General features: G+C 38.8%; 3 protein-coding genes and 1 long non-coding RNA gene across 4 annotated transcripts; 3 read left to right on the top strand and 1 right to left on the bottom strand.

Annotated features, from left to right (window-relative positions):
• Positions 1 to 248: 248 nt before the first annotated feature.
• LOC122020577 (IQ domain-containing protein IQM3-like) lies at positions 249 to 4,579 on the top strand. The gene is made up of 9 exons (XM_042578552.1): positions 249 to 665; positions 773 to 887; positions 1,015 to 1,080; positions 1,487 to 1,575; positions 2,493 to 2,580; positions 3,159 to 3,305; positions 3,427 to 3,519; positions 3,752 to 3,853; positions 3,977 to 4,579. The coding sequence occupies exons 1-9, from the start codon at positions 403 to 405 to the stop codon at positions 4,430 to 4,432; spliced, it is 1,419 nt and encodes a 472-aa protein (XP_042434486.1). The 5' UTR covers positions 249 to 402; the 3' UTR covers positions 4,433 to 4,579.
• Positions 4,580 to 8,155: 3,576 nt separating this feature from the next.
• LOC122021505 lies at positions 8,156 to 9,120 on the top strand. The gene is made up of 2 exons (XM_042579628.1): positions 8,156 to 8,574; positions 8,676 to 9,120. The coding sequence occupies exons 1-2, from the start codon at positions 8,163 to 8,165 to the stop codon at positions 8,825 to 8,827; spliced, it is 564 nt and encodes a 187-aa protein (XP_042435562.1). The 5' UTR covers positions 8,156 to 8,162; the 3' UTR covers positions 8,828 to 9,120.
• Positions 9,121 to 10,847: 1,727 nt separating this feature from the next.
• On the top strand, positions 10,848 to 12,235 carry LOC122021273. Its single transcript, XR_006122492.1, has 2 exons — positions 10,848 to 11,139; positions 11,232 to 12,235. It is a non-coding gene; the product is annotated as an uncharacterized LOC122021273 (long non-coding RNA).
• A 5,430-nt stretch (positions 12,236 to 17,665) lies between these two features.
• LOC122018595 lies at positions 17,666 to 19,634 on the bottom strand. Its single transcript, XM_042575960.1, has 4 exons — positions 19,330 to 19,634; positions 18,655 to 19,241; positions 18,061 to 18,576; positions 17,666 to 17,977 (listed from the first exon to the last, which is right to left on the bottom strand). The coding sequence occupies exons 1-4, from the start codon at positions 19,559 to 19,561 to the stop codon at positions 17,831 to 17,833; spliced, it is 1,482 nt and encodes a 493-aa protein (XP_042431894.1). The 5' UTR covers positions 19,562 to 19,634; the 3' UTR covers positions 17,666 to 17,830.
• Positions 19,635 to 20,520: the final 886 nt, after the last annotated feature.

The raw sequence follows: 20,520 nt of genomic DNA, 5'->3' as shown, positions 1-20,520 counted from the left end.
GGATAAATCATGATGAATCGTAATCGAACTGTGAATCGGTTATTTTGAATCGTGAATCAAATCGTACGTGGATTTATCAGGCATCGTCGAGTCGAACCGACAGTCTCAATTCGTCGATTTCGAGCCGGCATTTCGAACGAGTCTCCTTGAATCGACCAAGATGACCTAATTGCTTTTGTCGTCCTCGACATGCGTCACCAGCCAGATTTAAGAATTGAGCAACCACAATAAATGGCTATCCACCGCCCTCTTTTTCTTCCACCTCTTTCTCCATTGTCTTCTTCCTCTTCAATTATAAGAAGTGCAGCCATCATCTCGACTCAGCTCAACTCAACCACTCTTCGCCAAGTCTCTCCAGAAGAAACAGTCTCCACTGCGTCTCTGTCCTTCCACCGCTGAGACATGCAAGTGGAGCCACTCTCCATCATCCGGAGCAGCCTCGATCATGCTCCGCCGGCATTCCAGCTTCCCGAGGAGCCCGAGTCTCCGGGATCCGGCCAAGATCCGGCCTTCATGAAGGGAATGGAGGTCTCCGATGACGGAGGATGTCGCTCGTCCAACCCGCCAAAATCGGCGGCGGCGGCTACCAAGCTCCAGAAGGTATACAGGAGCTACCGCACCCGCCGCAGGCTAGCGGACTCCGCTGTCGTCGCCGAAGAGCTATGGTAATTTGATTAAAGAAAGAGTTTCATTTTTGGCTCTCTCTATCTTTTTCGGATTAAGATGGAGGATGAAAATTTTCCTATTTGTCTGTCGTCGGCGAATTTGGAAGGTGGCAGGCGATAGAATTTGTTCAACTCAACCGTAGTACGGTGTCGTTCTTCGATCACGTGAAACAGGAGTCGGTGATCTCGCGATGGAATCGCGTCAAATTAAATGCTTCCAAGGCTCGTTTGCATATCCCTTGGCCGTTTCTTCCTTTTTTGTGATCTAGATTTTGGTAGCAACCGAATTAAGTTTTGGCTTGCAAATACAAACAAGAGAAGCGAGTTATGTTTTGGTGTTTTTTTTCAGGTTGGTCAGGGCTTATCTAAGGACGCCAGAGCCCTCAAACTCGCTTTTCAACACTGGATTGAAGCCGTACGTATACAAAATGTTCATTTTCCATCTCTCTTTTATTGCTATTTTCATTCTTCTGCTGTGGATTATCGACTAGCTCTTGGTGTTCAGACACTTTTAGCCTTTTTGCTCCACATATAGACTGATAACCGAAGACTGGAAAGTCATCCTTTCCCTTTTGTTCTTATCTCTAATTATCGAACCTTTTATTTTATTTATTTATTTTTGAAAACTGAAACCAAGGAACCTTTTATATTCGCTTAAGGATATGTCTAACTTTTTCTATTTTATTTTTATTGACCAGTGACATTCTGTTGAGAGTTTTCCCAGTGGCCATCCCTTCGAAGTCATTTGAATCCTATGATAAATTGAGCTTAAACAAATGGATTTTCTTCTTGAGTGTTCACTCATTATTTAATTTCTGTAGATTGATCCAAGACATCGATATGGCCATAATCTGCATATTTATTATGAAGAATGGCGCAAAAGTGAAGCAGGCCAACCTTTCTTCTACTGGTAAGTGATAGACTCCTTCCTATCCTCTCTCTTTTCTTGACTAATTTTATTTTATTTTAATTTATCTTCTTTTTGTAATGTAAAAACCTTTTACATATTCGCAACAACTATCTTTTGTTTTAAAAATATGATATTGTTTAAAGTGTCTCATCCAGCATAACAAAGTCTCAAGAACTTGAAGCTTTACCATGAGTATCTTTTGTTTGGCCTACTTATCCACCTCTAGGGATGAGCGTCTATAACCTTAAGCATCCAAACCAAATCAGTTTGGATACTTGGTCAAGTTATTGGTTGATGTTTAATTTTGGTTTGAATTTACACAAACCTTTAAAACTGAACTAAACTGTTAACGTTTTCATAGTATATGTTTGTAGGTAAATTAGTATTTTAATTATTATAATATCTTACCATTATTGACCCTTTATGTTCCTTAATCTTTAATTATAATATTTGTATTATAAATTTTAATAGGATTTCTGATTGTAAACTAATTTTAAAAGATGTTTGATTGATTCACATTAATTTTTTTCACATAACAGTTTCAAACTGAACCAAATCTATATCAAATTGAAAGTTTCAGTTTGATTTTAAACCGAACTAAAACTGCTTTGGTTCTAGTTTGGTTTGGTTTGGTTTTTCCAACTGAAATATTTGTTTTTTTTTTCATTTTCCTCACTAAATCAATTAACCAAACCATGCCCCTATTTCATTACCTAGTTTTCTCACATGATCTCTGATCAATTACCATTAATTGCTGCAATTTACTGTATGCTAACACATTATATTGTTGAAGAATGATAAGTCCTTCAACGTTCTATTCTTTCCCTTCATTGATGCTAAGCTAGATTAAGTAATTTATTCAAGTGTGACAGATTGTTGTAATGGCCTACCTCACAGTGTGTAATACTTTTATGCAGGTTGGATATTGGCGATGGCAGAGATTTGGATCTCGATCAGTGTCCGAGATCATTCCTTCGGAAGCAATGTGTCATATATCTTGGTCCTGTAAGAATCTCTCCCTTTAATCCTTTAGGAGAATTTTTTTGAACATTTTCTACCCAAAAAGAAGGTAAGGCTGCATACAATAGATCCCAAAGGCAGCTGCCTTGAAGATAGATGCAATATGGCAATATCTCAATAATCCCAAATAACACAGCACTCATGTCCTATCTTATTTGGGTGGTGCATTTTGTGCGTAAGTTGCTGAAAGGCTGAAGCTTCTTATATAAATTTAAAATGTAAACAAACATTTCTTCATTTAGGAGGATAATATGTGAAACATTCTCAAATAGTAAGGTGTATTTCTACCTTTAATATATGTACATTTTTTTTTTTTGAGAGACTTTATTGGGTACTAGTTATTTCTCCCAATGTAAGGCAATTTTGTCTAATTTTAGTAGCTGATGGAAGATAGATAAATAGTTATCTAATTTTAGTAGCTGATGGAAGATGGTTAAATAGCTTTTCTCAGACTAATGTTGCTTGATGTTTATGGAACACAATTAAACATTACCATGAGCTTAGGTTATCTGAAATGCAGCTCCAAACTGCAAGCTTAACCCCTTATATCTAACATTCTTCAGCAAGAACGGGAACACTATGAATATGTTCCACTAGATGGCAAACTGGTGCACAAACAAACTGGAGTTCTTTTAGACACAACTTCAGCAGCCAAAGGAGGAAAATGGATTTTTGTCATGAGCACATCCAGGAAATTATATGCTGGTCAGGTAATTCATCTAAACTTGCTGGTTTTGATGTCTTTCAAGCCGGATTTGCAGTATTAAAGTTGGTCATAATATCTTTCTAATGCTTTCTCTCAAGTCAATAATGAATAACTTTTAATTGCAGAAAAAGAAAGGAATATTTCACCATTCCAGCTTCCTTGCTGGGGGAGCTACTGTAGCAGCTGGAAGATTCACTGCTGAAAACGGGATGCTCAAGGTAGAATATGCAGTTTCTTGCAAATGATGTTAAGTTCAATTGCAGGTTGTCATGATTTAATCTTCTCCACCTACCTTGGTATTTTGTGCTGAATTGGGCTCCCTCTTGGACTTTAACAATAATAAATATTTTTTATGTTCACCAATTCTTCCATATCATCAATAGCCCATACGTCTTACAAAAGATGTGAATTCATTTATTTGTTTAAATGCTAAGGTTGTTTGGCTTGCAGCGTATTTGGGCTTATAGTGGGCATTACCGTCCGACTGAGGAAAACTTCAACAACTTTTTAAGCTTCCTCAAAGAAAATCATGTTAATCTGGATGACACTGAGGTAATGCTACTTGTGATTCCTTTTTATGTAGCATTGTAGTGCTGGCTTGCTCTGCAAATGTATGTATCTATGGAGTTTACAGATCTCTTCTCAATAGAATCTTGCCAATCTTTTAATCCCCAGATAATGTCATCATCCAATGAAGATTATTATGAGGATGCAAAGAATCCTCGGCTCGAAGAGGTGATTGAATCAATGAAAGTTTCTAGAACTCCTCAACTAGCTCTGCCTTTAGAAGTAACAGGGATGGCAGCTTCAGAACCAACTGCAGAATCTAAATCAGCTGTAGGCCTTCAAGTCAAGTACCAAAGAACTTTATCTGGTGGCCTTCAGAGTCCAAGAGCTGATGTGCCTAAGAAAGCCATTCTAGAGAGGATAAATTCAAAAAGGAAAGCTAGTTCTTATCAGTTGGGTCATCAGCTTTCTTCTAAATGGTGCAGTGGAGCTGGTCCTAGAATTGGATGTGTTGCAGATTATCCAGTTGAGGTCAGATTACAAGCATTAGAGTTTGTAAATCTCTCACCAAGGATGGCCATGCCACCAAAAGGCCAATCGAGCAAGAGCTTAGCAACCCCGTGATATAACATCACATATCGGCTATATTTTTGAATCAGGTTGTGTCTTATCCATATCTGAAGTACCCCGTTTCAGTATTAGCACTCTTCTTATCTGTATGTTTTGCAACTGTGGTTGTATTTTTATGTCAGTAACAAGTTCATTTACTAATTATGAAGAGAATCTATAGTTCTCATACTCTAGATACTAATTATGATAGTTGAGAATGCCCAATTTACTGAAAAATTTAGGCTTAAAATTCAATAAGAAGATAGTCTATTTTTTGTATACTTCAACAGGAGTGGAAACCTATCATAAACCTATAGAGATTGAATACTTCAAACATAGGAGAACTCTTGAGCACTCTTATGCATAGAATATGAGAAATCAGAGGCACAAACTCAACCTAAAATGAAAATAAATTTATACAAAAAAAGTGGCAGTTACCTTAATTTCCAGAATCCTTTCAAGGTTCACATTCTTGGAGATAAACAAACCCTTAGTCATTTAAACATTTAAGGACTATAATAAAGTAGCCACCTATTGTCTCTAGCTCAAACATCTTCCAAGTTCATTTTGGCCCATCTTAGTTTATTTATTTATTTATTTTTTGCAAAAAATTAAAATGATGTTCTATACTCGTATTCCAACAGTGTAGTAATTATAATGTAGGTGCTATAATGTGTTAAAGTAGTTGGTATAATATAAACCAAAATTACTCCAATTATCAATATTTTTTTATTAATTTTGTCAAGATGATCTAAACTCGATTGAAATTATTTTAATTTGATCAAATTAGATCAACATTATTATAGCATTTATTGTTTAATATGTTATAATAGTTACTACAATAATAATAAAATAATAATATTTTTTAAATGAGAAATATGAAAAATATCCTTGAAATGAAAACGATAATGAGAGGTAATCTATCAATTTTTACCTTCTAACTTCAACCCGCAACTACCAAAACCTTTCTTGATTATAAATCCATCAACTTTTAATGGTAAACTCTCCGACTCATCTAGTGTAACCATGAAGCTAAACTAAACAAACTTGACCAAACCCCATCAGTTCTCCAATCATGGCTTCCAAGGTGCCTCAACCGGTGCGGTTGGGCAAGAAGTTGACATGATCCTCGATTGTATGATTGCGATGGGCAGTGAGATGTTGGATGTTGATTTGGATTCAAATGCACATGCTCTTCTAATTCAATTCAATTCAATTCTTGCCTTTCGACTCTATTCAACTGTTTGGCTTATAATCAGCTCACTTGGATCCATCTATTACGGCCTCTCCTAGATATCATCATCGACCGGAGTTGGATTGAAATCACATGGACTGATTTCAAAAATAAATCCTCTAATATTGAAATGTTTTTTAAACTTTTTTTATTAAAATTCTTTCAAATTTTCCTTTGCAAACGATGGTCTTCCAAATGTTGGTTGAAGACTAATTTGTAAATCAGTTTTTAATTATAATTAGTAGATTTTTGTTAGAATATTTTAATTACTTTTTTTTTTAAAAAAAAAATCTCAGTAGATCATATTATTGAGAGTATTTACAAGGTTAAAATGAATAAAGCATGCATTTTTAGATTATATCTTGATTGGCACAAACTTGATATCAAATACTCTAAAGTTACAAATAAACTTATGATGGATTTTTTGTAAAATAGATTTTTTTTAAAAATTATTTTTTTTACTAATTGTACTATGAAAGTCTTCCTGATTAAAATTATCGGACCAGATCTCCTTGTCCATATTTTTATGCACCAAGGGATGAATAACATAAAATTATGATTGAATCATGACGGTGATCCGACCGTAATTGATTATAATCCCTCCTTGGGTTTACTGTCCCCTCAGGTTATAGTTTGGGTTAGGACGGGTGGCCGGAGGCTGCCTAAAGACCGCCAGTGGTGGGTAAGTGACCAGATTACTTGTCGCCGAGCGGGGGTGGCCTTCTGGCGGCCTCCGACCACCCACTCCGATTTAAATTATAACTTAGAGGGGACGGTAAACTTAGAGAGAGTTTGTAATTAATTATGGTCGAATCTCCATCATGATTCGGCCATAATTTCATATGATCCACCCTATGATCCACAAAAATATAAACTAGGAGATCTCCTTCCAAAATTATCACATGTGAATATAGTTTTTTAATCAAATGTAATCATGAACTTGTGATTGATTTTTTTCACATTCGCAATTAATCAACCAGTTTGAGTTCAAGTATTAGTGATTGATAATCCCAATGTGAATAATACTTAGATGATTATGAGCTTGCTTAGGTGATTATAGTTTATGTTAACAAAATATATGTTATTTTTTTTTAATTCAGATATCTAAGTATGAAAGTTTTCCATCCGTAAATCCGGAAGAGTCTATACATTGGCTGCCCCAATAATATACATGTTTTTTTTGATAATTCAAATATTTAGATTTTACCTTTCCATTAATTTATACTTAGCTGACTCCATGAAAATTTTCCAATGACTGTCCCAATGATTTAAATACGAGAGATCCATTTTTTTAAGCTTTCCTGAATTTTGATAAATAATGAGTATTATAAATTTAAGATATATAATAATTAAAAATAAATAAATAAATAAATATGAAATTAAATGAATAATGTGTAGAAAAAGAATCCATAAACAATGTCAAACCTGAGTGAAAAAAAAAATTAGATCAGGATTGAAAATTTTTTATGTTCGGATTAGATTTGGATTGGGAGGTTTTGGACTAAAAATTTCAAGGTCTCGGGTTGGATTCGAGTTGATTTGAATTTAAGATTTAGAGGGTGTTTGGCTAAGCTTATAAGTTCTCTAAAACAGCTTATAAGTTGTTTTGGAACTTATAAGCTCTTCAAATTTGTTTGATAATTTTTTTTTCAAACAGCTTATAAACTGTCAAAATAAGTTGTTTTGGAGCTTATAAGCTGTTTTTAAAAAAGTATGGAAGACCCTACTTTTTAAAAAAAGATCTTATTTTAATAATTTATTTCTCTAAAATATCCTTATATAATTTCATAAATCCCCATCTTATCCTCCATAAATTTTTATAAGCCTAATATCTTTTTATCTCCGTCGACTTTTCTTCCAACGTTGTGTCATCTTCTCCGCCAACGCCTCTTTCTAATTTTCTCTCCCTCGGTGCAGAAATTTGCCCAAAACCCTCTATTAATAAAAATCTCAAAACCCTCTATTAATAGTATTATACCATTTTTGATAATTTTATTAATAAAAAGATCTTATAATACCAAACACATCAATATCTTTAAGTTGATTGTAATAAGTTCACCCAAACACTTTAACAACATATTTTTAAAATAAGGCCTAACAACTTATAAGCTCCTAAAACAACTTATAAGCTGTTTGAACTTATAAGCTGTTTTTAATAAGTTTAGTCAAACACCCTCTTAGTAGATTTTTTTTAGTTAAATTAAATTTTATTTTAAAAAATAATATATTTTTATGTATATTAATATAATGTCAATGAAATATCAAGATAAAAATAAAGAATTAATTTTTTTTGAAAAAGTCATTTTAAATAGGATTTTTTTTTTTATAGTTTTTCGAGTTATTGAGATCGGGTTCAGATGAATCGGATTCTTGGATTCGAATTTAAGGTTTCAGGTTCGGATCATCAGATTGAAATTAAAAAAAAAATTTATCTCAACCATCCGAATTGGCACCTTAAAAACCCCAGTGATATATCAAATCAAAGAGGCAGGACGATGCCCTTGCCCGCCGATGGCTCCAGCTCCATTCTCCTCGCAGCACAAGAACCTCCGCAGCGGCCGAGCGGAGCGGGGCGCGGCGCTAGGCATGCGTATACGGCACCGCACGGCCTCATTCAACGGCTGCACCCCGACGCCGGAGCACCGCCCGCTGCGGAGGCCCGAGACTCAGCCCGAGCTGCTCCTTCGCGGAGTGGAGACGTCGCCGGCGGAGGAGCGGAGGGTGCCGGAGAAGCTTCTGGTAAACGTGACGGTGCAGCGCAGCCTGGGGCCCGTGCAGGTGGTGGCGCCTACCGACTGGACCGTCGGCGATCTGGTGGCCGCGGCGCTGCGGCGCTACGTGGAGGAGGGCAGGCGGCCGCCGGTGCCCGCGGACGTCCCCTCCTCCGCCTTCACCCTCCATTACTCCCAGTTCAGCCTCGAACGTGAGCAGCTAATTTAATTAACCACATCGAAATTAACCTTCTCAAAATTGGAGAAATTTACATCGATGATTAATGAATCCTCTTAATTAATTAATCACCAGGCTTGAATTCCCAAGAAAAGCTTATCAATTTGGGATCGAGAAGCTTCTTCCTCTGCGTCAAGCCTGCCCTTGTTTCAGAAAGAATCGTAGCATCCGCAGTAGCTGAAGCTTCTCCGTCGACGTCGACTGCTTCTTGCTCGAAACAAACCTAACCGAAGCATCTCATGGTTAAGTTTCCTGAATTACGCGCTAGAAAGAATAAAATAAACACATATTTGCTACTGAACGAGGCAACTACTGGTGCATAATTCATTTAATTTTTTATCACCAATCAATCTTCTTCAGGTTATCCAGAAATCTTTGCTATCTATCAGAATTCCATCTATGTTTTCCTTGTATCATCTGGTTAATCTGTCTCTCATTAGGCATATAGATGGAATTCTCTATTTCTCTGTCAAAAGACCAATGCCTTTGCATTAGACGTCAACTTTTGCTTGGACCTGTTTTTTTTCATTATGGATCGATCGTTTGCGGAATGTGGATCACTAGAGATATTATCGATCGTTTGTGGATCACTATAGACATTATTGTGATGGCTGGCCACTGTCCTTGCATTAGATGCCAACCTTTTGTTTTGTTTTGTTTTTTTTTGCAAAAATCAAGCACTTTTTTTTTAAAAAAAAAAAAAACCGACCCACCTTGATTTCTTTTTTTCATAAAAAAGACATTTTATTTTATTATTCAATTGTTTATAATTACCCAACCGTTCTCAAGACTGTTCAATATTATTTAATACGGTTATTTTGGTCTAAATTTTTTTATCATATTAAATATGTATTATAATAACTATAAAATATAGCTGTACAATATATACCAGTTATAAAATCATTGTTGTTATAATACATCCGGCCGACTTAAAATTTAGATGGAAAATAATAATATTGAGCTGCATTAAAAGATAGTAATATAATTTTATATCGTTAAACAGTAATTATGATATCCAGATTTATCCCCTAGTTAATCCTCTTCGACTCAGAACTTTTAGTCGGATTTCATTTGACTTTACTCTTCAATCTAATTTAAAAGAGGGACATATGATAATATCTAGATTTATCCCAGAGTATCCTAGGTCGAGAGTATCCTAGGTCGATAGAATATCCTCCCAAGCAATTACATTCTTAGATACTACAATAATAACATTTGTACAATAATATTATAATATTACGAAGTCAAACGGCCCATCTATTCTCCTGAGCATCACAACTACAATACTGCGACAATAATTGTAACAGTAGATCGTATTGTTTTCCCGAGCAAATCACATGCTTGTAGTTGAGTAACAATATTGTTGCAGTAAACACTATAGTACTAACATTTCTATAGTACCCACATGCTACCATGGGATCAGTATATTCTCTCGAATAATTACATTCTCGGATGCTCAATAATATTGCTATGGTGCCCTGAAAAATTAAATTAATCCCAAGCAATCGTGTTACAATACCTTTACTCCACGTCTCCACAAACTAGATTGCTCTCCCTAGTATTCTTATTCTCGGTGCTACAACACCTACTATAGTACCCTTTACTCCACAAATCAAATTGCTCTCCAGAGTTTCCTCATTCTCGGTGTTACAGTATTATAGAGCTACAATGCTTCAGAAATTAGATTAATCGCCCGAGCATTCACATTCCCGTATGCTCCAAAATACATTGCTATAATATAGCTACAATAAGGTGAAGTTACGATGCTCAATCTATTTATCCCGAGTATTAAAACAGGGTCCCCCAAATATAAAAATCTACTTCTACCAGTATACGCCCACCAAGTACCAAAATCATCTTCCCTTAATAATTAGTTATGTAGCCTTTGGTTATAAGGAGGGTCAAAAGGCTCATTCTCGCCAACTCATTGGAAAAAACATAAAGGGGCACCCAACATCTGATGTGGGAATATTTTTTACACATCTATACAACATACTAAGGGTGTATTTGATTGGAGATTATCTTTGATAATTTTGATTATTTATCTAAGGTTATCAACGAAAATCCTGTTTAGTTTAAGTAATCGATGATTTTCGAATAATGTTCCATGTTCGATATGTCAGTAAAAGAGACATGCAATCCGGAATTAGAAAAACTCGAAAAATTGAGATTTTTTTTATTCCTGGATTAACGAAATTTTTTTAAATATAGAAAATATGAAGGTTGGTTCTCTGATTCGTTGAGACGACTCTTTTCCAATAGCTTTCTTCACAACTTCTTTCTTCTTCTTTTTCTTATTCGATCGGTGACTGATTTAAATATTGGAGGGGTGATGCCGGCTAGCCATCTAATGAGTTGGGAAGCACATCTAGTTTTATGGAGCGGGGAATCCCGAGCCGAAGGAAAATGAGGTTCATCAAAAGAAAATCCTACAAAAAGCTACGATAGAAGATGAGCAGAAGGAGGGGAGAAGAAGAGCAGCGGAGGCATCGACCGTCATCTGCACATGAGCAAAAATGTTGAGGTTGAGGTGTCGAAGGTTGAAGAAAAGAACTACGAAGACTACTCCGATGTTTTTCTCAATCATCCAACCAAAGCATCCTCTAATCTGGAATTTTTTTATCATGTTAGATTTCGAAAGCTTTAATCCACCATTAGTACGGAGATCTGACAACGCCTCGAGGAAGGACGATAGATTCATGCCTTGGCCGTCAAAAGAGGCCTCTCCGCTTCCTCCATCTTCGTTCAGCGATCTCTCCTCCGGACGAGCTGCGATATGAAGGCAGCATCCTCCTCTTTGGCGATGTTGCCGTCTCTGATAAGGGCCTCTGTAAACTCCAGGACCTTCCCTTTTCTACCCTCTTCAACAACTGCACCTCCCTCGGCGCCGTCTGACTCGACCGGGAATTGAACGACTACTTGATAATTATAAGACACATAGGAGGGAATGCTCGCATCTGCTTCTCTTCGAGGTCCTCGTGAGTTTCTACCCAGTGTGGTTTTCTGTTGCAAGCACGGAAGGTGTTCGACCAAGTGCCAGGAGATATTCAAGATCCTGACCATGCTGCAACTACTGGTTCAATGTTTAACAAATGTGCAGCAGATCTAATGTGCTATCAGGATATTGACCTGATTGTTGAAGTGCTAAAAGTTAATCATACTGTTGTCTCTAGCATGATACATCATGCTGGAAAAAACCTTCAATCACTTATGTTTGGAATTCGTTCCAATCCTGCTTCAACAACAGAACTTTGACCCCTCTCCTATTCCACAATACATTCTACGGAAGCAAAATTCTGCTTGAAAATTTTGATGTTCCATATGACTTCACATGGTTATGGTCTCAGTTACAACACAGAAGGCCTCTAACCCAATACACAAGTGTTCTGATCAAGAATGTTTGGATGTTCAGGGTATTTCAAAATCTAGAAAGACTGCTTACCTTCCTTCCCTAGAAGGTCTGGAGGTCAAATGGACTTGAGAACTTCAATTTCAGGTTTAAAATGGGTTAATTAAATCTTGAAAAATCTCTTGCTGCCCCTACCAATTTATATCTGGAAGCTCACTCATGTCATATTACTGAAAATGGCCATTCATCTTCTTCCTATGGAAATGTAGATACATCTTTTGCAATTTCTGACCTGAAGTAGAGGTAATTACATCCTGCTTTCAATATACAAGCTAAGGTTAGATAAGCCGGACCACATTGTTGACCAGAACTTAGTTCCTATCTAACAACTTGGAGCTTCCGCTAGTAATCTCAAGGGGGTTTTTCACTCACAAGATAAGTCTCCCACCTCTCACTACCATATTTATCTTTTATAGTTATTTTGTCTTCCTAACTTAAGTCAATAGTCATATCACCTAGTAATTTATACATTTGTTTGCTGCACTTATTTATTCCTACTTAAAGCATCATTAGCATCAATTTTAAGGACCCTCCGATGCTCGAGGAGTTCACAGAACAAGGAACCTAATGAACACTATATAAATACACCTCCAGACATATGTCCTACTAGGCAACATCTACGCTTTTAATTATCATAAGAAACAACAATAACTTAGAAACTAATCATTTAGTGCTAAATAATTACTAACGTCACATGAAATTAGGAGATATAAATTTCCACTAAACTAATCATATTCATCAATGAAATTTAGTAGACAAATAATAAAAGACTTATAAATGGGGAACAATGAGATTGGTGGCACACCTCAAACGTGAATCCTAACTTATTATATAGTTGAGTTCCCATATAGTCCATGGTATCATTCTGTAGAGATGTAATAAGGTAACATTCTCGGGTTTTAGATCAATAGGAAGTTTTTTGTAATTCATAGATATCATGATTTCATCACCCTTAATGCCATAATTAGTAGTGATAATAACTTCCTGACCCTCCTTTAGTTGGATTGGTTTTCCATTCTTCAGGAAACTTGTATGAATCTCACGGTTTTGTCTTATGGTTTCTAGTATGATTTTTACTATCATGGTGCGCCTTTGACATTTTCAGATAATCGAGCTCTCCTTCTTAACTCTTTTTATAAGCCTTTCATATTGTCAATTTACTTATGTAATCATTGTCATTTCACCTCTCACCTTGGTGTTCAAAGAACATATTATTGGGTTTTTGACAAGTGGTTATGTTTATCAAATATTGGCTTGAGTTGTTATTGCTCTTCCTTTCATAATCAACATTTATTTCTTGGCTATTGGCTTGAGCAAACAAATTCATTGAGCCTCGTGAAATGAAATAATTGGATAATAATGGGACTTCCCTTATTTATGGCATTCTAGGCATTTTGACACTCTATTAATATTATGGCGCTCTTAAAGGCCGAATATATTTTTTATCGGATTGTCGCCGAAATATTGCTATTAACTTACTTTTTCAATTATTCTATCTAACGTTGTTTCAAAATGTGTGTTGCAGGTTATTATCATTAATGAGCTAGATATATACTAATAGTCTCTGGGCAAACTATAACGGCTTATGGGCTAGATATCCTACAACAACCCATGGGCACTATAACAACGATATATGCTATAGTATTTGCTAACAACCTCCGTGCCAACTATGACAGCCTCTGGGCTACTTACTATGACAGCCTCCGGGCTACTCTCTAGGACAACCTCCAGGCTACTCTTGTGACAATCTCCGAGTATCAGTATAACGGCCTAAGTGTAAGGTAGCTAGTACCTCCGAGCCATAATAACTACCAATGTGTCATGTATTATTACTCTGACAGCTTCTAGAGGCTACTCTTGTGACAACCTTCAAGTATCAGTTTAACGACCTAAGTGTCAGATAACTAGTGCCTTCAGACCATAATAAGGATCAATATGTCATGTATTATTACTCTAATAGTCTCTGGGCTACTCTTGTGACAACCTCTGGGGATCAGTATAACGACGTAAATGTCAGGTAGCTATTGCCTCTCGACCATAATAATGGTCAATACATCAAACACACACACCTATCTCATATTATCTTTTGAAATCACAGTCCAGGTTGTATTATTGAATCATATATCAAAATGATGATTAGTTTCATCAAATTTCTTCAATTACCTTCCCAGATAGGAGTCAATATTATTTCTATCAACATCACTCAATATTCTTAAGTGGAACTAGATTTTTGGTCATCTTAGATTTCTTAGTAGTATCCCCCAAGCGAGATTGAAATTCTTTTCTTATTTGACTTTGTAGTATTTAATTTTCTGTTACCATTAACAGATCCCCTAGCGGGATCGGATTTCTTATCTTATCAATATGTTCAGTAATATCCCATGGCGGGGTAAGATTTCCAGTCTCTCTAGTGGAATCAGTTTTCTGATCTCATGATTCAATTCATAAATATCCCCAAGCAGAACTTGATTTTTAGTCTTCTTAGAACCTCTTGGTTCCATCTTGATCCGGTGGTAAAGGGGGGGGGGGGGTCCATCCAGCAGGAGGTCAAGGTGGTCAATACCCTGTAGGCGCCCGACCGGGCGAATCACCTCCCCGATTGGCGGGAGGGAGAGCCGACCCAACATCGCGACAGCTCGGCTCGGGTCCGAGCTCCTGGCGCCCGACGAGTGACTAGCACGGCTTAACAGCAGGGGACGAAGGCTGAGCGATTTTTTCGTCTCGGCCGAACGGGAACCATGGCCACCGAGGTTCTCCCGTTCGCCCCAGCAGTGCCGGGGCCGCCTTATGATTGGCTGAGCAAATGTCCCGCTTGGCCAATCGCGACATTAGCCGAACGGTTCTTCCGTCCGGCTTGGTACGAGACAAAAGAGGCAGGTAACTCTATCTTCCTCGAGACAAGCATCACCGACAGGCAGTATGGTAGGCGGTCGGATCAGACAGAGAATTGTATGACGGAAGTTTCCATTGTCACGTCAGGGATATGCTCGCGCTATTGAGGTAGGGCGTTAGACATGCTTTTCTGACACACTCATTATATGTATGCTTTGAGAAGCGTGCACGTCTCAGTAAGCGTGCATGCGCCTTTAGGGAGCCCTATATAAGGACCCCCAAACTCCAACGGAGGTATGCGCTATTCATTACTGTAGCTACAGTTCTCGCCACTCTCTTTCGATTTCTTGCCGCCAGAAGTTGATTTGAGCGTCGGAGGGCCGTCGCTGGGAATCCTCTCCCGACCCGGTTTTGTACTTGCAGGCTCTCGCCGGAGGTCTACGTCACTCGGAGGGCCACGCGGAGTCAATGAGAGCGCCACGTCCCCAACGACCATCGACTCAGCACTCGGACAGGATCACATCTCTAGGCGGAATTTGCTCCTTTTATTTTATAAGAACTTCTTAATATTACCTTGGGTGAGATTAGATTTTTGTTTTTCTCAGTCTTGCTACTTACATCATAACCAAGAGATTGAACACCTCTCCCTAATCCGGACATTAGTCTTTTGATTTTCATGATATTCTCGTTATTATCCCCAGGCAGGATTGATTTTTTATGATCTCGGATTGGGTTCAGTTATTCTTGGCATTCTTATTCTTCCCAGTTGGGGCTATCAGACTTTGGAATTATTTTTGGTTTTTTATGTTCCATAATAGTGTTTCTATTTGGTATTGCTATCATGCTTATTTTATTCCTATGTCATTCCTTTGTTAGATACTAAACATAACCTTCATTCGTTCAAAAAGTTTTCATTATATAGAGAGGAAGTATTTCTCCTTGTCAAAAGAAAAGAATCAAGTGTGGCATGTGCATGAAGTTTTTTTTTACTCTTATTGGAATATTAATACATGTTCTTAGTCTTGGTGTATGATGACATCCAGGTTTCTCTTCAGATTGATTTCGTTGAACTTAGCAATTTTAATCGGACTTTATTCGATTTCGCTCTTTAGTCCAACATGAAAGAGGGATATTTGATGGTATCCAGATTTATCCTCAATTAATCCTCTTCGGCTCGACACTTTTAATTGGACTGACTTCACTCTTAAGTCCGACTTAAAATAGGGGCATATGATGATATCCAGATTTATTCCGAGCATCCCAAATTTGTAGAATTTCCTCCCGAACAATCACATTTTCGGATGCTACATTGACAACATTTGTATAGTAATACTATAGTATTATGAAGTCAAAGGGCCCATCTACTCTTCCGAGTATCATAACTATAGTACTGTTACAGCTATAGTACTGTTACAGTAATTGTTATAGTAGACCTGAGCAAATCACATCCTCATAGTTATAGTAATAACACTACTGTGGTAAAGGCTACGACACTGCTACAGTATCCACATGCTACTATGAAATCAGTATATTCTCCCGAACAATCACATTCTACAGTAGCATCACTGCTACACTACATGATAGTCATTGCTATACTGTTCTAGAAAATCAAATTAATTTCGAGTAATCGTGCTACAATTCCTTGCTCCATAAACCAAATTGTTTTGCCGAGCATCCTCATTCTTGGCGTTACAATACTACTACAGTACTTTTGCTCCGCAAACCATATTGCTCTCCCAAATATCCTCATTCTCGGTGCTACAGTATTATACATTGCTCCATAAATTAGATTAATTGCCCGAGCATTCACATTCCCGGATGCTCCAAAATACATTGCTACAATATAGTCTTATTGAGCATTCACATTCCCGGATGCTCCAAAATACATTGCTACAATATAGCTACAATAAGACGAAGTTATGATGCTCAATCTATTTCTCTTGATCATCGAAACAGGATTCCCCGAGCTTCTGGTTATACATTGCTACAATATAGCTATAGTGATATCATGTTTTCATCACCCTTAATATCATAATCAATAGTGATGATAGCTTTCTGACCCTCCTTTAGTTGGATTTGTTTTCCATCATTAGGAAACCTGTATGGATCTCACGGTTTTGTCATTGGTCTCTAGTATGATTTTTACTATCATGGTACATCTTTGACATTTTCAAATAATCGAGCTCTCCTTCTTAACTCTTTTTATAAGCTTTTCATATTGTCAATTTACTTATTGGATCATTGTCATTTTGCCTCTCACCTTGGTGTTCAAAGAACATATTATTAGGATTTTTCATAAGTGGTTTTGTTTATCAAATATTTGCTGAGTTGTTATTGCTCTTCCTTTCATAATAAACATCTATTTCTTGGCTATTAGCTTGAGCAAACAAACTCAAAGAACATTCTAGGCATTCTAGCACTTTATTTGTATTATGATGCTCTCAAAGGCAAAATATATTTTTTATAGGATTGTAGCCGAAATGTTGCTATTAACTATCTTAGTTTTTCAATTATTCTAAGGTTGTTTCAAGATGTGTGTTGTAGGTTATCATCATTAATGAGTTGGATATATACTCACAACCTCTAGGCAAACTATAACGGCTTATGGATTAGATATCCTACAACAACCCCTAGGCATTATAACAACGTTATATGCTGTAGTATTTACTAACAGTCTGAGATCCAACTATGACAATCTTTGGGCTACGTTTATAATAGCCTCCGGGATACTCTTGTGAAAAGAAGTCATTTCCTTCTTTTCATTGTGGCTCACTGTATTCCTATTACATCAGTCTTGTGTAGTATTAGTACACATGACAACCCATAACAACATTATTAGGCATGTTCTTCGACAAACAAAAACTGTCTAGTAACATTATCAAGTCTAAATGAATAGCGATGTTCGCTCTGAAACTCCAAATAATAGATAAAATGACTAGGTGCGAACAGATTGCCACTGGATCGAGAACCTCAAACGCAGCTGCAATGCCTATGATGCTCCAAGTTTCCCAGTTTTAGGAACAATTATATCAAAATCGCTCAGAACCCACTCAGCCTCTGCATGATCATAGACATAGATCTCTGTTCCAACATCCAGCGAAGTCCACTTCCTCGTTGCTGGAGGTGTGCCTGGCTCCTACACCAAATCACTGAACATTCAGCCTAATATCCAACAAGCAACGAGACCCAAAGAGGCCAAAACCGAGAGACTTCACGGACCTGATAAAAATAGAGAGCCTGGGACATCCTGCCAACATCAAGCTCCCAAGTCCTGGGATCGCCCACCCAACCGTCTCCCTTCTTTGTAGGGTACCCATACTCCCCCCATACGGGATGAGGTAGTATCTGCAGTATCTCCTGTGGCTGGGGATTGCTGTAAGGATCGCAGAACCGGTATGGATTCTCCGGGTGCTCGGCGTTCCCCGGAAAGCAATAGACGTGATAGGCGCTGTATGGGAAACGAGCAGTATCAGTCCGGTGAACTCGAGTGCCGTTGGCGAAGGTGTGGTATGGTGGGCACTCGTAGAGGGTGTCGGGCCGGCACCAGGCTTGGGTTTTCGGGTTCAGGATCATCTCGCTGTATCGAGTGACGTCGGACGTCACATCGCCGTCGCAGGGGTCGCCATTGTTCTTCCAGCAGCTGCCCATGTCCATCAGATAAAACTGGCTGCTCGGACCTCCACCTTTTTTGATCTCCAGCGTGAGCCTCACCTTGAAGTCAGGAGATTCTGGGATCTACGAATGTAGCAGCAAAAGTCATTGCGGATTTAGGAGACGACGGGAGGGGTGAGTCGATTCGATTCGATTGCTTACGATTTTGGTCATGCCTCTGGTGTCATAGTGATAACCGCCAGAGAATCCCCTTGTGGCATCAGATCGCTGGTAGAGCATGAGCCATGGGTACTTCTTGGTGGTTCTGAGAACATGGTGAAAGGTCCAGCCGCCCTTCCCCATTTCTTTCTCCCATGTAACGGAGAAGAACGATATGCCGTGCTTCCCCAATTTGGAAGCTCCGTCGAGATCATAGGTCCCGAAGAATCTGCCCCAGAGCTTGGTCCCTTGCAAGGAAGTGTAGTTGTGGAACACCAGCGGCTGGTTCATGCACCCTTTGCCAAAGCACGGAAACCTTTTCTCAGGCGGGAAAGGTCCGATCTTCTTGCCGTTGTCCGGGCAGAGGCCCGCAGAGGTGTCCAAATTTCCGTTCTTGAGCATGACCATCCAGAACTGCCACGGCGCGGGGACGTCGTCCACCTCGCACTTCGACCCCAGGAAGATCTCCTTCTCTGCGGCGTAGAGGTCGACGTTCTTGATGCATTGGAGCGAAGCTCCGTGGAAGGGATCGCCGACGCTGAGCTTGTTGTCTTTCTCGGTCACCTTGTGCGACACGTTTCCGCCAGCGTCTGCAACACGAATTCTGCAATTAGGTGAAGACCGGAATGGATTGTTCAGGAGAAGTAGGGGGGAAAATGGGAAGCAATGGGGGCCGACCGATGTCGAAGCAATCGGCCACGCGGGGGCTTCCCATTCCGGGGGCCTCTGCGCCGACCTCATTGCAGAAGTTCCAGGCCTCCAGAGCAAGCCTCAGACCGTCTCTTCTCATCCCGGGGTCTCCCACTGCTGAAATGTACTCGATTTCGCCGCCGACGAAGATCGGAAAGAGAAAACAGCAGACGGCCACCAAAAGAGGGAGGGCAGGGGCGAGGCCAGCTGAAGCCGCCATTGATGTCGAGGGAAAACCCCAGTGGATGTGTTTTATAGTCTAGAGGATGATCGGAAAAAAAAAACCTTGGTCAACGGGTTCATTACTAATTTTGGAAAAATAACCTAATTAGTTGGGGAGTTATAGCTCTTTGCCCACGTGGCATATGGGAGAGGGAGCTCCTCGGTTTAATTCACGGAGCCGCTCTTGTGTTTTTTCTTTATATTATTTTTTTTAAAAAATAATTTCTCTTTAAAAAATAAAAATAATAAAATATTAATTATAAAAATTTTATGTATTTAAATTTTTTTAGTTAATTAATAAAATACTTATATATATATTTAAATTATATATATATATATATATATATATATATATATATATATATATATATATAAAAGGATCAACGTCACGTGGAGGCTAAGGTTAGTGGGGTCAACTACGGGTTTGGTCGATCGGAGAAGTCTCATGACCGCCCAACCTGGAGAAGTCTTATGACCGCTCGGCCAGGATAGCGCTAGGGCTGGTGTGACGACAACTCGATCATGGGGTCGGGCTTCCGACGCTCATAAGTTGTTAGTCCCGTCCGCTCAGCTGAACTACAACTCAACCAAGGAATCATTCTCACTCGGTCCGGCATGCCTTCAGGCCCAAGCCTTACGGCACGAACAGCTCTTCCGCTCGGCCCAAAACGTACAATGCATAGAAGGGGACAAAGGGAGCGGTTGGGAATATCCTTCTCGAGACGTACGTCGCCGACAGGCAGCGTGGTTGGCGGCTGGACCGGACAGAGAATCGTACGGTGGAAGTTTCCACTGTCACGTCAGAAATATGCCCGGACGATTGCGGCATTGCGTCAGACACGTTTTTTCTGACAAGGTCATTCCAGGTATGCTTTGAGGGGCGTGCACGCTTTGAGATGCGTGCACGCATCCCCTGGGAGTCCTATATAAGGACCCCAGACTTCGACGGAGGTATGC

This window comes from Zingiber officinale, chromosome 9A, assembly GCF_018446385.1.
Source record: "Zingiber officinale cultivar Zhangliang chromosome 9A, Zo_v1.1, whole genome shotgun sequence".
NCBI classification, from domain to species: domain Eukaryota; kingdom Viridiplantae; phylum Streptophyta; class Magnoliopsida; order Zingiberales; family Zingiberaceae; genus Zingiber; species Zingiber officinale.
This window is presented reverse-complemented; position numbering and strand designations above follow the sequence as displayed.

Bases quoted from the DNA above. Each gene is read 5' to 3' on its own strand.
- LOC122018595 (XM_042575960.1), bottom strand. From the start codon at position 19,561: ATGGCGGCTTCAGCTGGCCTCGCCCCTGCCCTCCCTCTTTTGGTGGCC. The intron at 19,242-19,329 runs GTCGGCCCCCAT...TTCGTGTTGCAG, and splicing joins GGCCGATTGCTTCGACATCG to ACGCTGGCGGAAACGTGTCG. The intron at 17,978-18,060 runs GTCCGTGAAGTC...GATTTGGTGTAG, and splicing joins AGGCTCTCTATTTTTATCAG to GAGCCAGGCACACCTCCAGC.
- LOC122020577 (XM_042578552.1), top strand. From the start codon at position 403: ATGCAAGTGGAGCCACTCTCCATCATCCGGAGCAGCCTCGATCATGCT. The intron at 2,581-3,158 runs GTAAGAATCTCT...AACATTCTTCAG, and splicing joins GTGTCATATATCTTGGTCCT to CAAGAACGGGAACACTATGA. The intron at 3,854-3,976 runs GTAATGCTACTT...TTTAATCCCCAG, and splicing joins TTAATCTGGATGACACTGAG to ATAATGTCATCATCCAATGA.
- LOC122021505 (XM_042579628.1), top strand. From the start codon at position 8,163: ATGGCTCCAGCTCCATTCTCCTCGCAGCACAAGAACCTCCGCAGCGGC. The intron at 8,575-8,675 runs GTGAGCAGCTAA...ATTAATCACCAG, and splicing joins CTCCCAGTTCAGCCTCGAAC to GCTTGAATTCCCAAGAAAAG.